The sequence below is a fragment of the Felis catus genome, chromosome A1 (assembly GCF_018350175.1).
Source record: "Felis catus isolate Fca126 chromosome A1, F.catus_Fca126_mat1.0, whole genome shotgun sequence".
NCBI classification, from domain to species: domain Eukaryota; kingdom Metazoa; phylum Chordata; class Mammalia; order Carnivora; family Felidae; genus Felis; species Felis catus.
Genome location: NC_058368.1, coordinates 235,507,160 through 235,522,296, shown reverse-complemented (window position 1 = coordinate 235,522,296; position 15,137 = coordinate 235,507,160). Strand labels below are relative to the sequence as shown.

The 15,137-nt window shown below is 46.0% G+C and overlaps 1 protein-coding gene across 1 annotated transcript in view; it reads left to right on the top strand.

Moving 5' to 3' along the window:
• ADAMTS16 (ADAM metallopeptidase with thrombospondin type 1 motif 16) overlaps positions 1–15,137 on the top strand; it is a 161,608-nt gene that overhangs the window by 90,241 nt on the left and 56,230 nt on the right. The window contains exons 14-17 of the mRNA XM_023239735.2: positions 1,458–1,588; positions 3,773–3,896; positions 4,745–4,989; positions 6,422–6,560. Of these exons, the coding sequence (XP_023095503.2) occupies positions 1,458–1,588; positions 3,773–3,896; positions 4,745–4,989; positions 6,422–6,560 (639 nt within the window). The remainder of the gene's footprint in view (positions 1–1,457; positions 1,589–3,772; positions 3,897–4,744; positions 4,990–6,421; positions 6,561–15,137) is intronic.

Sequence of the window (15,137 nt, the reverse complement as noted above, 5' to 3'; positions counted from 1 at the left end):
GCTCCGTTGGCATAATTTAAAGAGAAATCCAAAGAATACCTAGTCACCTCACTCTTTGAAACTGGGAATACTGTCCAAGCAACGGTCAAGAAATATATAAATCTCATCTGACTTTATAAACGTAATGTTTTCATGGTAAGAACTTTATGAAGTCAGTAAATTCTGGAAGGAGAAGTTGAAGCAGTTTCACACAAAGCATTTTTGGTTGTGTTTTTACTCCCAGACTCAGTAAAATGTAAGCCAGTGAGAAATAAGTAGGCAGGAGAAAAAGGAGAAAGAACTTTGAAATTGGGGCCAAAATACGTGTGCTCTTCTGGGCTTCCCTATCTCAGGAAATAAACACATTAATCATGGAAGCACATACTTGCCTTGATTCTTAGGGTTGTTCAATGGAGTCTCCTCCTGTACAATAAAGAAAATATTTGTGGATAAGTCTTGAGCCCATGAAAATTCCTAAGGCAGACTATATTTTCATCAACTCAGCCCTTCTTTACCAAGAAGAACGAAGGGGAAAAAGTTCATGTTAATTACATAAATCATAAAATCTTTGAAATAGATTATCAAAAGAAATCGACTGGCTCTGCCACTCTTAAGTATACCGTGATACCTACATTCCCCACCTGTCAGTATTTTTTGACAGTCATTGTGTTTATAGAAAACATCATTCTCTGAAGATTTCATCGAAAAGTTATTCCTTTTATCAGTTTAAAAATATTATAAATTTCATCAAATGCATTAGCTTTTTAAAAATTTTTTTGCTTTAGTGTTGATTTATTTTTGAGAGAGAGACAGAGACAGAGACAGAGACAGAGACAGAGTGTGAGTGGGGGGAGGGGCAGAGAGTGAGGGAGACACAGAATCCCGAGCAGGCTCCAGGCTCCGAGCTGTCAGCGCAGAGCCCGACGTGGGGCTCAAACTCGCGAACCATGAGATCATGACCTGAGCCGAATGCTTAACCCACTGAGCCACCCAGGCACCCCAAATGCACTAGCTTTTAATAAATTTCGTGATTATTTGAATTCTTTTATTACATTTTTCCTGTGAGAATTGTGTATATTGCTACAAAATAGTAATGACCTTTTGCATTTCTGCAAGAGAATAGTTCATCAAACTAGTAAAATAGTCAAACAGTGATGTTGTCGTTCCAGTCAACAAATATTTATTGAATGCCTACTATGTGCCAACCACTGAATAAGAACAAGGACGGTAAAGGACACCGTCGAGTAAGAATGGTGAAGGCTTATGCAAATGAAAAATTAAAAGGAAAAACCAAGCCTCATGAGACAACCATAAAAGAAGTGTCTTTGCAATGAATATTGTGTGGGAGTTATTTTATGGGCAAAAGAAAAAAAAAAGAAAGAAAGAAAAAACTTAAAGTCTATCTAAAATTTAGAACAAAAGTGATCAGAGCTTAAGTATCTTTCTTATTTGTGTTTGTGTGTGTATTTCTTTTTAAGATCAGCACTTATGCAAACTCTACTGTATCGCAGAAGGATTTGATTTCTTCTTTTCTTTGTCAAATAAAGTCAAAGATGGGACTCCATGCTCGGAGGATAGCCGTAATGTTTGTATAGATGGGATATGTGAGGTAATAATGATCGTTCATTCATTCAACACACGTCTCCAGACAGTCTGCTTTGTGTCAGGCATTCCTCTAAGGGGCTAAAGACACCAGACATTTAAATCCCGCCTTTCCCTCCCGCTCACAGCCTGGTGGGGGCGGGGAAAACCGGATGAACACACACACAGACACAGGTGGTTTGTCCCAGTGGAGGTGCCCACGGAGGATGGGGAGCAGAGGAGAGCTGATTTTCTCCCCGATGTGGATCTGGGGGATTTGCGGGGTTCCTGGGAGAAGGGAGCTTCCGAGCTAGATCGGGAAGGGTGAGTTGGCCTGGAGGTGTGGGAGAGCCGACTGGGAACACGGTCGTGCTAGAAGGTGTGGGTTGGTAGGACCCGACTCAGGCATCGAGCACCCGGAGGGCAGGCAGGGCAGGGGTGCCGAGGGAGGTGAGGGAGCGAGAAGGGGCGCACGGAGGGTTTTTATCCTCCTGTCCTGGGGGAGCAGACCCTGGGACCTGGATGGAGGTGAGCGGCAGGGTCAGCCGGCAGTAGCTTGGGCAGCGGAGGAACCAGGGGCAGCTTTGAGCCGAGAGATCACTTGGCATCCTGCAGGGACTTGGAAGACAGACGGGGAAAGATTTGTTGGCTAAGTGGCCATAGAGCCGCCTTGGGCAGGGGTGAGACGGGGAAGGAATTCCATTATTACACCAACTGGAAGCGTGACCAGATCACATACGTTGCACACGATCGGTGGGTTTTTCATTGAAGTTGCTCAGTATGCACACTCACAGAGTCTAAGCACCTCAGTCATCGTTCTGGTCTTCTCTAAGTGAGATGACCATGGTCAGGTTGAGTCGTGCACTGGGACACGCACAGTGTAGTCCTTTTTCGTAGGTGAAGATCACACTCGGTTCTGTCGAGATCTCTTTCAGATTTCAAATGGCCGAGCCTCTGTCCGTTTTGTCTAATTATTAGTGGGCTTGTTAAATATGTCATTGTTTTCAGGTATTCGTCACGACACAGTGTCACAGTCCCTTAGATGTAGTTCTGAAATCCCAAAAGCCGTCACACAGAAGGTTTATTGGGCTGCACAATACAGGATGCCCTGAATTTGTTTGCTGGCGAAACCTGCCCTCGACGGGTGTGAGGCTATGTGTCAGTTTTATCGATCTCGCTTCGCGTGAAGATGTACGTGATTTGCCATAGAAACATCCTTTACGCGTTTCATTGAGTGCTACCCTGGGCCCTGCTGGGACTCTCACATGATGTGCATAATATGTTAATTCCCTTCCTAAAATCCAAAAAAAAAAAAAAAACAAAAACCCTCTGAATTCTGAAATGCATTTGACCATAAGAATTAACAGCAAGGAATTATGGAGGAATTGTGATTCATTTCTGAATGGGTTTTTTACAAGTATATAGTAAACTCTTTGTTAGTAAATATAAAGCTAGTAAGCATCATAGAAATTATAAAGGCCCCTAAAATTCTAAGACAGTGAACAAAGATGCCCTTTAAATGATTTACTGCTGGGAATAATTCCCAGGCAGCCTGTGTTCCTTCTCTCCTTTGCCCACGGCCACTCAGAGGCACAGCGGCACATTCCAGGGGACCCTCACGTGGACACATGTCTCATCAATTTGTGCTTTGCGTCCATCTGAAATTTACCATTAATCTCCAATATGAAAATCTGATAGATTTAATTTAGGGCTCAGGGTTTTTTTTAAATTTTTTAATGTTTATTTATTTTGAGAGAAAGAGAGAGAATGAGCAGGGAAGGGGCAGAGAGAGAGGGACAGAGAGAGAGAGAGAGAGAGAGAGAGAGAGAGAGAATCCCAAGCAGGCTTCATATTCAGTGCACAGCTCAATGCGGGGCTCAAACTCACAAAACTGTGAGATCGTGGCCTGAGCAGAAACCACAAGTCAGACGCTTAACCAACTGAGCCACCCAGGCGCCCCTTAATTTAGGGCTCGAGATTCTAAGATTGTGTAGCAATGCCAAAGACAACAGCTCTCAGGGTTTCCTCCTTTGGATCTGAGAGTAGAGTTTCAGTCTTGCTGTGCACATACTTGGTATCCAATAAATATTTGTTAACGACTCTGTGTTGGTGGAAATGTTCTACTGGAGCGGGGAGGTTTCTCGCTGGAGCTCTGTGACTTCGCTCTTGTCGTCTTTTCTTTCACGAATGACGTGTGGCCCCGGTCCCCCAGAGAGTGGGATGTGACGACGTCCTTGGATCCGATGCCGTGGAAGACTCCTGCGGTGTGTGCAGGGGGAATAACTCAGATTGCACGACACACAAGGGGCTCTACACCAAGCACCACGGCGCCAACCGTGAGTACGAGGAGTACGAGGGAGACGTAAACCAGAACCTCCTGGAAGGGACACCTGGGGTTTCCGTGGCAACAGCAGGCATCAAGGGTCCTGAAAAGACCGACAGTCTCCTTCCCTACTCCGCCTGTCAAGCCTTTCCTTAATTGTTTTAAAAAAAATTTTTTTTTAAGTTTATTTATTTTGAGAGAGGGAGAGAGCAGGCGAGGGGCAGAGAGAGAGGAAGAGAGAGAATCAATTCCAAGCAGGCTCCATGCTGTTAGCCCAGAGCCCGATGCGGGGCTGGAACCCACAAACCGTGAGATCGTGACCTGAGCCAAAGTCAGATGCTTGACCGACTGAGGCACCCAGGCGCCCCAACTTACTTTCTTAAAATAAAGAGTATTTATTTTGAGAAAGAGGGAGAGAGAGCATGAGTGGGGGAGGGGCAGCGAAAGGGGGAGAGAGAGAATCCCAAGCAGGCTCCTCACTGACAGTGTGGAGCCTGACATGGGACTCAGTCCCACGAACTGTGAGATCATAAACTGAGCCAGAGTCAAGAGTCGGACACTCAACCGACTGAGCCACCCAGGTGCCCTCCAAGCCTTTCCTTTTGATGGAAAGTGGTTGCTAGGTTATTTGAATTCAAGTGGTTCTTAGGAACAATGAAATTTATAATAGCTCTGCTTCAATTAAAAGAAAAGAAAAACACAAGTGACTTCAAGGCCTCATGGCACCGATTGCCAAAATTCTCCTGGTTCCCAGCGTGGATTCTCAGGTTTGAGTTGTGGGGAACCCCAGCGTAGGGATTTTGCCTCGGCATTCTTGAATGAAATACCACATTCTTCCCACTCCTGTTTCCTTTAACGTAGAGTATTATCAGATGGTCACCATTCCTTCTGGAGCCCGGAGTATTCACGTCCGCGAAATGAACGTGTCGACGTCCTACATCTCTGTGCGCAATGCCCTCCGAAAATACTACCTGAACGGGCACTGGACGGTGGACTGGCCGGGTCGATACAAGTTCGCAGGCACCACGTTTGATTATAGACGGACCTCCCATGAGCCGGAGAGTTTGACCTCTTCTGGGCCAACCAACGAAACACTGGTTGTGGAGGTAGGTGCCAGCCGTCTGATTTTCGGGCTGGGATCGGGGATTGTTGCAGATTGACGGCCGTTGGCATAACTTCAAGAACACAGAATAATGATTATAGTTTGAGAATGTGTCCGAAGCAAGACTCATCTAAGCATTGAAGGGGGCGGTGGGCTTGTTACCTTTCATCCCCTGGCACCTAACGCCCCACCTTTTTGCCTTTCTGTGCACAGTTACAGTACTTGGTTCAAATGTTGTCCCGTCAGCCTACAACCAGTATGCAGATGTGAGCCACCCAGACTCCCCCCACCTGCTCTCGGGGCCAGGCAGCCCCCTCCTGTCCTCTTGTATCTTCCTGGGAGATGCTTCCCCGGGCCTCTCCGCACACATCCCCCCTCTGCCTCCCCTGAGCTGTTCTCATCACCTTATTTCACCCTGATGATTTCTCTCCCACCAGCGCAGGCTTTAGCTCTAATAATGGCACAGAACAGAGATAGGTCAAGGGCGAAGGTGAGTGTGGCTTATTAGGAACTGTTCTGGATGGAAGAAGATTTGCAAAGGCTCAGGATGTCAGACAGGAGAGCATCTCAGGGGCCTCACCATGCAGCCACCTGTACCTGTCCTACAACACCTTCCTCAACTAAGACCCAAGAGCTGTGTTGTCAGGGGTGGGGGGACTGTGGTGCCGGGTGGTCAGAGAATATCTGACCCCCCTGGAATATCACATCAGCACCAATAAAGGCTCCCAGACTCAGAGATGGGATTTCTGTCCGGTGATCAATGGTGAGGCTTCCAAAGTAAAAAGCATTCTCCCTGAGGTCAGCAATCTGACACATTCACGAGTGCAAAGGTAACTGGTCCATACGATTGCGTTTTAAACTAGGAGGTGAAGAGTCCAAATTCAAGGTGCTAAGGTAGGCTCAACTTGAGAGATCTTTACGGATAGGTGTTTTTCCCCTGGAATGTGCCAGTCGGCCAAAGACCCCTGCATCCGGTCACACTGGAAAGTACGCTGCCGTAGCTTTGATGGGTGGCATGGGTAATATCCACTCATGAGTCCTGACTGCTTAGAACGCACCAGGAAGCGTGAGAGTGCTTTATAGGCGTTGCTTTCTGATGGGCTCAGATGGACGGGATTTGCAGGGGATCCCAAGGAAACACAGGGGGAAATAACCAGATACCCGAGTTAGGTTGCAGAGGTGTTTGAAGCCTTGAAGAGAGGAACACACGAAACGTAAGGCAGACGAGTCGAATGTCTACATTTTTCTAGATGCGCTTGCTTCTTCTTGAGCGTTCGCTTCCGTCTAGAAAGTTCGTATACGTTTTAGAGGATGGACGGTGTTCATCACGTAACCAACTTCCTGTTGATGTTGTCGCTTCAGTACTATTTAAAAACTAGCTTATATTTATCAGTTCCATTTTAACTTGTTTTCTCTGCCCCCTTTTCATTTTCTAGCTTCTGTTTCAGGGAAGGAACCCGGGTGTCGCCTGGGAGTACTCGGTGCCCCGGTTGCGGGGTGAGAAGAAGCCCAGTGGCCAGCCTCGTTACACATGGGCCATCATTCGCTCCGAGTGTTCGGTCTCCTGCGGAGGGGGTAGGTCACCTCTCACACCTCTCAGGTGGGGGGCGCCGAGGGGCCACGGGCACACTGCACTCACGGGTCCACACCACATCCTGGCAGGCGGCCCCATCCCCAGAGGGAGAGCAGAGGGCAACGGCCCTGCGTGTCACCGGAAGGCCGGGCCTGCCTTCTCTCGTCCATCTATGTCAGCATGTTGCTCTGAGGGAGTCGTTTGGTGAACCGGTTTCTGCTTTGCACCCAAGTGAAGATTTGATAAAGAGTAGTTTCGTGAGTTGAGATTATTCAAATGAAAGTCACTCAAATTCTACGTATCGTGTTGGTGATGAGAAGTAGAAGCTTTACCTTGAAAATACTGTGATGCAGACTGAGGTTTGGGTCGAATGGTCTTGCTCAAATTTACTGCGAAGTCCTATATTGAAATTCACCCAGAAACTACAGGAACTTTATGCAAATCGTGGTGGAAATGACTAGAAACAGCATGTCAGGAAGAAGAATTTCACATGACAGTCAATGGCTTGGTCATCCTGATACCATAAAAATTGGACCATCAACGAATGTCTAAAATTGATAACGTTGGCTGACGACAGGAACATTTTCAGCCAGAGCCAGACATATGCTCTGGCAAAGGGTGGCGAGTCAATTTTTCAAATTTGGGAGCAAAATACTAAATTCTAGATTTAGAAAACAGACAAGTTTTGATATGGGCAAATGGATTTCAGCTTTGCGAATTCCAGCTTTTAATGATTAATTAATTTAGACAGTTGTGTCTTTAAGTTATAGAAAAAGGTACACAAAATGGGAACTTGCATAAATTAAGAATCTAATGAATGAATAAAGAAAAAATAACGGGCTGCCTGGGTGGCTCAGTCAGGTAAGTATCTGACTCTCGATATCGGCTCAGGTTGTGATCTCAAGATTGTGAGATTGAGCCCCGTGTCAGACTCTGCTCTGAAAGAATAGATCTTGCTAGGGATTCTCTTTCTCCTCCTCTCTGCCCCTCCCCTGCTCATGCGCACATGCACTTTCTCAAAATAAATAAACTTTAAAAAGGATTTTAAAACAAAAAAGGAAAATGAATTCATACACTGAGAGGATTATAGAGTTCTTACCCTTTCTTTATTAATGTGATGTATCACGTTGATTGATTTGCAGATACTGAATCAGCTCTGTAGCCCAGGAATAAATTTTGATCGTGGTGAATCATTCTTTGAACGTGCTCTTGGATTCGGTTTGCTAGTATCTTGTTGGGAATTTTTGCATCCATGTTCATGAGAGAAATTGGTCTGTAATTCTCCTTTTTAGTGGGGTCTGTGTCTGGTTTTGGAATCAAGGTAATTCTGGCCTCCATAGAATGAGTTTGGAAGTTTTCTTTCTATTTCCATTTTTTTGGAACAACTTCAAAAGAAGAGATGTTAATTCCTTTTTAAATGTCTGGTAGAATTCCCCTGGGAAGCCATCCAGCCCCGAACTCTTGTTCCTTGGGAAAGTGTTGATTACTGACTCCATTTCTTTATTGGTTATGGGTCTGTTCAAATTTTCTATTTCCTCCCGTTTCACTTTTGGTAGTTTATGTTTCTAGGAATTTATCCGTTTCTTCCAGATTGCCCAATTTGTTGGCATATAATTGCTCATAATATTCTCCTGTATATATTTCTAAAGTGTTGGTTGTGACCTCTCCTCTTTCGTTCATGATTTTATTTCCTTGGGTCCTTTCCTTTGTCTTTTTGATAAGTTTGGCTGGGGGTTATCAGTTTTATTAATTCTTTCAAAGAACCAGCTCCTAATTTCATTGATCTGTTCTACTGTTTTTTTTGTTTTTTTTTTTTTATTTTTTTATTTCTGTATCATTGATTTCTGCTCTAATCTTTATTATTTCCTTTCTTCTGCTGGTTTTGGTCTTTATTTGCTATTCTTTTTCCAGTTCCTTCAGGTATAAGGTTAAGTTGTGTATCTGAGACCTTTTCTCCTTCCATAGGAAGGCCTGGATTGCTATATCCTTCCCACTTATGACCGTCAGCCAAACCAATGCAACACTATATGTTAACTAATTTGAGTTTAAATTAAAGAAAAAATGAATTCATACATTCTTAATAGTTGGTCTAAACGAAAGGCCTGAAGTAAATAGAGGAAAACAAAGATTAATGAAAAAACGTAATCGTTCTGGACAGTTAGCACCAGTGTGCTTGACATGTGCTAACCCTTCCCATTATAAACTAAGAACGAAATATTTCAATCATCATATTTAAATTCTGACATGAAGAGCTTTTTAAGGAAAAATACTGCTGTGGAGAATTACGTGGGGCCCCCCCTCGCTGGGGATGGGGCCAGACAAGCTGCCGTGTTATGCCATTCAGGAAATGGTGGAACCAGACTATGTTCGTGGGCATCCCCTGTGTGTGACATGGGAAAACTAACGTCCAATCATACTTACTTCTCTTCCCTTTATCTTCCAATCTGACAACATCCCTCATGCTTCTGCAGATTATACACCAACCCAGAACTTATTCCATAATCATTTGCTTGAAGAATTGCATGGTAGAGTCAGCAAATGTGTTGTTTGTTTTCAGTTTGAATGGAAAGTTGGTGGGAAATTAGGGTTTCTCTCTCTTTTTTTTTTTTTTACATGTAATTTATTGTCACATTGGTTTCCATACAACGCCCAGTGCTCATCCCAACAGGTGCCCTCCTCAGTGCCCATCACCCACTTTCCCCTCTTCCCCATCCCCCCCCCATCAATCCTCAGTTTGTTCTTGTTATTTAAGAGGCTCTTATGGTTTGCCTCCTTCCCTCTCTCTAACTTTTCCCCCCTCCCCCTCCCCCATGGTCTTCTGTTAAGTTTCTCAGGATCCACGTAAGAGTGAAAACATATGGTGTCTGTCTTCCTCTGCCTGACTTATTTCACTTGGCGTAACACTCTCCACTTCCACCCGCGTTGCTACTCCCTTCGGCAAGCAGATGGGGCACAGGATGCATGTCCTTTACCACCTCGTATAGGATGTGGCTCCTCTGAGCGTCTTCCTGCCAGAAACCAGACCTGCCTGTGTCCCGAGACAGAGGGGTACTTCGACAGAAGTCTCGGGAATCGGCCCAGATCACCCAGCAGGCAGCAGGGGTTCAAGCAGCTCCGCTGACCCCATTTTATTCCCACCACTGCCAGACTCCAGCGGTACCCGTGTCTCGCTGGCTGGCGTCCGTTCACATTCTTTAACAAAGATTATTCTACCAGCGAAGCACAGTGTGTTTTCAAATTGCCATCTTCCTTTCGTAATAGAGCACCTAATGACTGACGGGGACTGCAGTCCCCTGAACACAAGACCAAAATGTAGTGAGACGAGGCCCCTCGCGGAGTGGCCACCTCTTAGTTTCATGACCACTTGACGGTTCAGATTCCTCTTGTTCGGTCTTAACGCCCGCTGTGTTTTGATCCACGTTTAGTAGACTTGTCAGACGTCTCCCAATAGTCGTAATCACATGGTTATTTGCCAGAGGTTAATGACAGTGATTTATTTGGAGGCAGGGGCTTTTCGTTCCCCAGACTTGATTATAAGTGGCCGTCTTGATTAAACACTTGACCAGAATTCACTGTCTAAACCTTTCTGAACTTTGGCCCTTCAGGATCTGCTGATACCTGATGACACAGGCCTTCTGCCGATAAATCCTTAGTTACTTACAGTTTATCAACTGCTTCGTTGATTCTGTGCTATGGGAGTCTCTCACTTCTACAAGGTAGGCCAGGATATTTCAATTCTGCATTATAACTGTCTACATGATGAACATTGGAGGCTGACGACTCAGAAAGAATCCATTCTCGCTTTTTCAGTTGTATGAGAGAACAACCAAATTCGCCAGCAGATCTGATAGAGCACTTGTCTACTGTCTTGGTTTCTCGGTGGCTTCTGTCAGTGCATCGCCCACATTCTCAACCCGATCCCCCGGGGAAAGGGGAAGGTATAGGCACCATTTTCATTTTTTCCTGCACGTGTTCTATTTTTAAGATCTCTAGCTGCATAGACCTTCCAACATCCTGGGTTGCGAAACCTTTAAAGCATTCTTTTCTTAGCCTGTCTCCCCGTGAACGTGATGTCTACAAGGAGGTATTTAAATGACCCAGTTAGGGAATTAATGAATGGGAAGAGAGACACTTGGAAAACTCCCCCACCTCTGGTTTCATTCAAGAAATATTACCTGGCATCCGTGGAGGAAAGATGATGATGATGATGATGATGATGATGATGATGGTGGTGATGATTTTAAAAGGATCCCATTCCCTTATCTATTCTAATGGGCCCATCTCTCTGTAGAAGATAAGATTTCCTGAAAGACACTGGGCAGATCCGGCCTTTCATCTTTTCTGACAAGCTCTCTCTGCTCCTTTTTTTTTTTTTTTTTCCTTTCCACTCACTTTTATGATTCAACCACATTTTTTACTTCTGTAATCCTGCTTAGTTGTGCCTTCCCTGGGCTCTCGGTTGGTGTCTTGACATAGGTGAGGGGATAAGGACTTAACACAGAGAGACAGGAAGCCAAGGGTACTGTTAGCACAGGAACTGGCTTTGCTGATTACGTCTGAGTCTAAGGCGGTGACTTTTTTCACATGGTGATGTCGTCACTAGACTTTTGTTTCTAATGTAAAGACAGCAGCCATTTCTCAAAATTACTTATGCTGTAATTTAATTTTTTTAAATGTTTATTTATTTTTGAGAGAGAGAGAGAGAGAGAGGGCATGAGTGCAGGAGGGGCAGAGAGAGAGAGGGAGACACAGAATCCAAAGCAGGCTCCGGGCTCTGAGCTGTCAGCACGGAGCCTGACACAGGGCTCAAACTCACAAATCATGAGATCATGACCTGAACCGAAGTCAGGCACTCAACCTACTGAGCCACCCAGGCACCCCCTCATATGCTGTAATTTAAAAAAAATCAGCGTCCGATTCAGTTGGTTCAGTGCATTTCAAATAATCTCAAACCACTGATTTACTTCCAAGTGAAATGCTTATTAAAATTTGGCTTATAGTTACGTTTTAAACTCTCCAAAATGCACGGTGCAATAGCTGGGGATAATGCTTTTCTTTCAAGTGAAACTATTTATCTGATTCACAATTAAAATTTCTCAGACAAATCTTAAAAGTAGCTTGTAAACCAGCCTCTCTCATACTTTTCCAAGAATATTCTCTTCACCATCTACCAATAGTACAAGTAAGCTTCATTAGTTTAGTGATTAGGGCTAGAAAATGGAATGGGGTCATTGGCAACCTTGCCCCCGTCTTATTGATGTCAAAGCATTCGTTTATTCCTTACTTGTGGAGTCAGCAAACATTTGTGGGCACAGATCTGAGCCTCAAACATCTTGAAGCCAGGGGGGAAAGATCCAGAGACTTACTTAATTCCCCTGGTCTGTGAGTTGAACAGTGAAACAGTAACATCATCGTTAGTTCACATGAAATGTTAGCGTTGCAGCTGATGAACTGTGGTGCATCCGCACACTCCAGCCACGGAAGGAGGACTTCAACCCAGCCCTTCCTCCTTAAATGTGTGAGGTGTTATGCTAAGATAGAGGTCTGTAAAGAAAAATTATATACGCTGGCTGTGTCCTCAAAAACACAAACAATCTGGAGAGAGGAGGGACTCAGGTGTGCGCAGGTCTGAATACGCAGAGGACCGGAGAGCGAGGCACAGGGAGTGAGGGTCCAGCCGACCTTGAACGTCTCAGTCGCAGCGGGGCAGCCTGGGTCTCCCCGAGATGGCCCCCATGCTGTCAACCCAGTTAGTCTGCCAATTGGCTGACATCACCCTCTCTTGTCACAGCAACCGCTTCAGATGACATCGTCCCCATCCTTACTTCGCTAGAATGCTCTGAATCTTAGAAAAGCATATATATGCATTTTTAAACTATAACTAAAGGCTGAGCTTGGCCTTCTAGGTCCCAGAGACCAATGTGAAATGGTTCCCGTTCTTTCCTCCCTGCATTGGGTTACCTTTGAACCGAGTTCGTAAAAATGCCTCCGTGTCTTTATCCAACACCCTGATTAATTTCCTGGAGAGAGAGCACCTTCCTCGGGGGGTTGGGCTGTGATGTCCACCCCCGCTCATGTCTCCAAGTGTGCTCAAAGGGCCCAGGTGAAATGGGGTAGCTTATCCCTTGCCAGGAAGCAGGGATCCTTACTTGTTGCTAGAGGCTCCCCAGTTTGGGCACACCTCCCAGATCAGGGGCGGTGGGTTCAAGTGTCCGTCCGAGGTCACGTTCCCGTCACATGGTCACGCCTGGCTCTGCCCACCCTGCTCCTGCTGTGGGGCTTCAAGTCCTGCTGCCCTGGAACCGGAAAGATGGTCTTGACTGCCAACAGCAAAAGTTCCAGCATGTCCCTATGCCATTTAGGACAGGTCAGTGCATCAGGGAAATCGGAGATTCTGGCCAGTTCCTCGTGAAGCAGAATAGACGCATGAGGACGTCAAAGGGCCATCCGTAAATGACCATGACCACCACCCTTGGGGCTCAGGGGCGCATTAGGACACGGTACGCTCAGTGTGACCATGCCAGGCACAGCTGTCACCTACGCACACCGGGGAATCATCTAGACCCCGAGCAGATCCCAGGAATTCACCCACTCTGGTTTCCTTCTCCCTCCTCTGATTTCAAGGACCTTCAGTGCTCATTCGTGACACATCCATGAATCTCTAGCACAAGCGGCAGATATGATGCATGCTTCCCCAGAGACCCAGAGACCCAGAGACTGCGTGCGTTCATTTGTGGAATCTCTTCTCGTTGTCCTTAGGTTTCCTACAGTTTTACCTAGATGATCGGTTTCTGTTTCCTCATAAAAGAAGGATAGGGCTTTTGACCCCAGCTGGAATTCACTCTACACTTAGAATTAGTGAAAACTTGGAGATAGTCTGATCAAATCATAGTCTTTCAGACCGTGTACTCCCCTTCCAGACACTTTGGCAAAATGTGAAGATTTAAAAATGATTTCCCGAGAGCTGGCCAGAGCCGGTTTCCATGTAAAGGTAGAGGTAAAGCCTGAGTGCAGTGCTCATAAAAGTCACCACCTTCCATGGGCAGGAGGTAGCTTTGGGCTCTCCGCAGTTAGAGGCTGGTTCTCTTCGACTTCCTTACTGTATCCTTTAAACACTATGCTCCTCCTCTCTTACCTGTTCATATGGATCATTTAAAAATATTGACCAGTTCGATCCTGGCATTCCTGTGTACTACGTGATTTTTCTTTCTGACAAGTAGTTGAGCGATTGTAAGCACTGTTGAGAAATTGCTTAGCAGATGTGCCCTCCATCAGAGAACCAATGCCTGAGTCTTAATAAATACTCAGCTACAGGGGCGCCTGGGTGGCTCAGTCGGTTAAGCATCTGACTTCAGCTTAGGCCATGATCTCGTGGTTCGTGAGTTTGAGCCCCTCATTGGACTCTGGTGACAGCTCAGAGTCTTCCGATTCTATGTCTCCCTCTCTCTCTGCCCCTCCCCACCCATACTCTGTCTCTCTCTCTCAAGAACAAATAAACATTAAAAAATAAATAAAAATAAAAAAGTAAGCGTTCAGCTACATGGTTGAGGAGACCCCTTTCTACAGGAAGCTCGCCTGAAACACAATTATCCATAACCTGCTGTAAAAACAGAACCCAGGAACCCTAAATGCTATTGGGCATATGGCTGTCTGTGTATATTTTTATTTTCTCAGAATATTCAGAAATTTGAAAACACTCAAAGAAATATTTAAATTCACTTTTATGTCTCTTCTCGTTTATACGGGCTGGGGAAATACATTTCACATTAAGAGCTGGAGTGGTCCTGCCATCTGCAAGTGCATTTGATGTGTGGCTGAGTCGTGCCGTTTCCGTTTTAATAGTCTAGGATTTGGGCATCCCTGAGCCACCCGATAGGCACCTGGCCCGTAATGTTTTATGTTGCCCCTGGGGATGGTGAGCCCTCGCAGCCTGCAGGCTGGGGCGTGCGGATACCGTCGACGGCCTAGCCAGCAGCCCCCTCAACCTGCCTTTTCTTTGCTCCTTTACTCATGATCTGATTTAATCATGGGGAAACAGCAGCCAGACATCAGGTGGAGGCAGTCGTGGAGGTGAATGGCCATAGCGGATTGATCGGATAATTTCATCTAAGCTCTTGAGTTAATCTGCGCAGAATGCCCAGGATCTGGGCGCCTCGGCCGCGTGGAAAGGGGCAAGTGTCCTGAAGCGGAAAGACGTCTGCGTGCCCCCATCTCATCCTTCCAACATTCCTCCTGAATCGACCATCGCCTTGGTTTGTTTCTCTTTGGTCTTGATTCTCTTCCACACCGGTTTCTTCCCTGTGAGTTTTCTCATGTTCTGAACTTTTCCTTGGGCCTGAGGAAGGGACTCCGTCCCCTGGTTTTACCTGCCTGAGTCCTGAGCGTGTGTCTGCCGTGTTCACTCACCAGTGAGGAGCCCCAAGACGCCCCCGGGCAGCTGGTGGTGGTCCCCACCGCCCCAGACCAGCGCCACTCTCACTTCCCATGGCCCGGATGTTCGTGGCCCTGTAACACGTGACCTGGGCGTATGTCTGATTTTGTTCTCTGCTGCCTTCTCTGTGTTTGGGTTCTGTGACAGC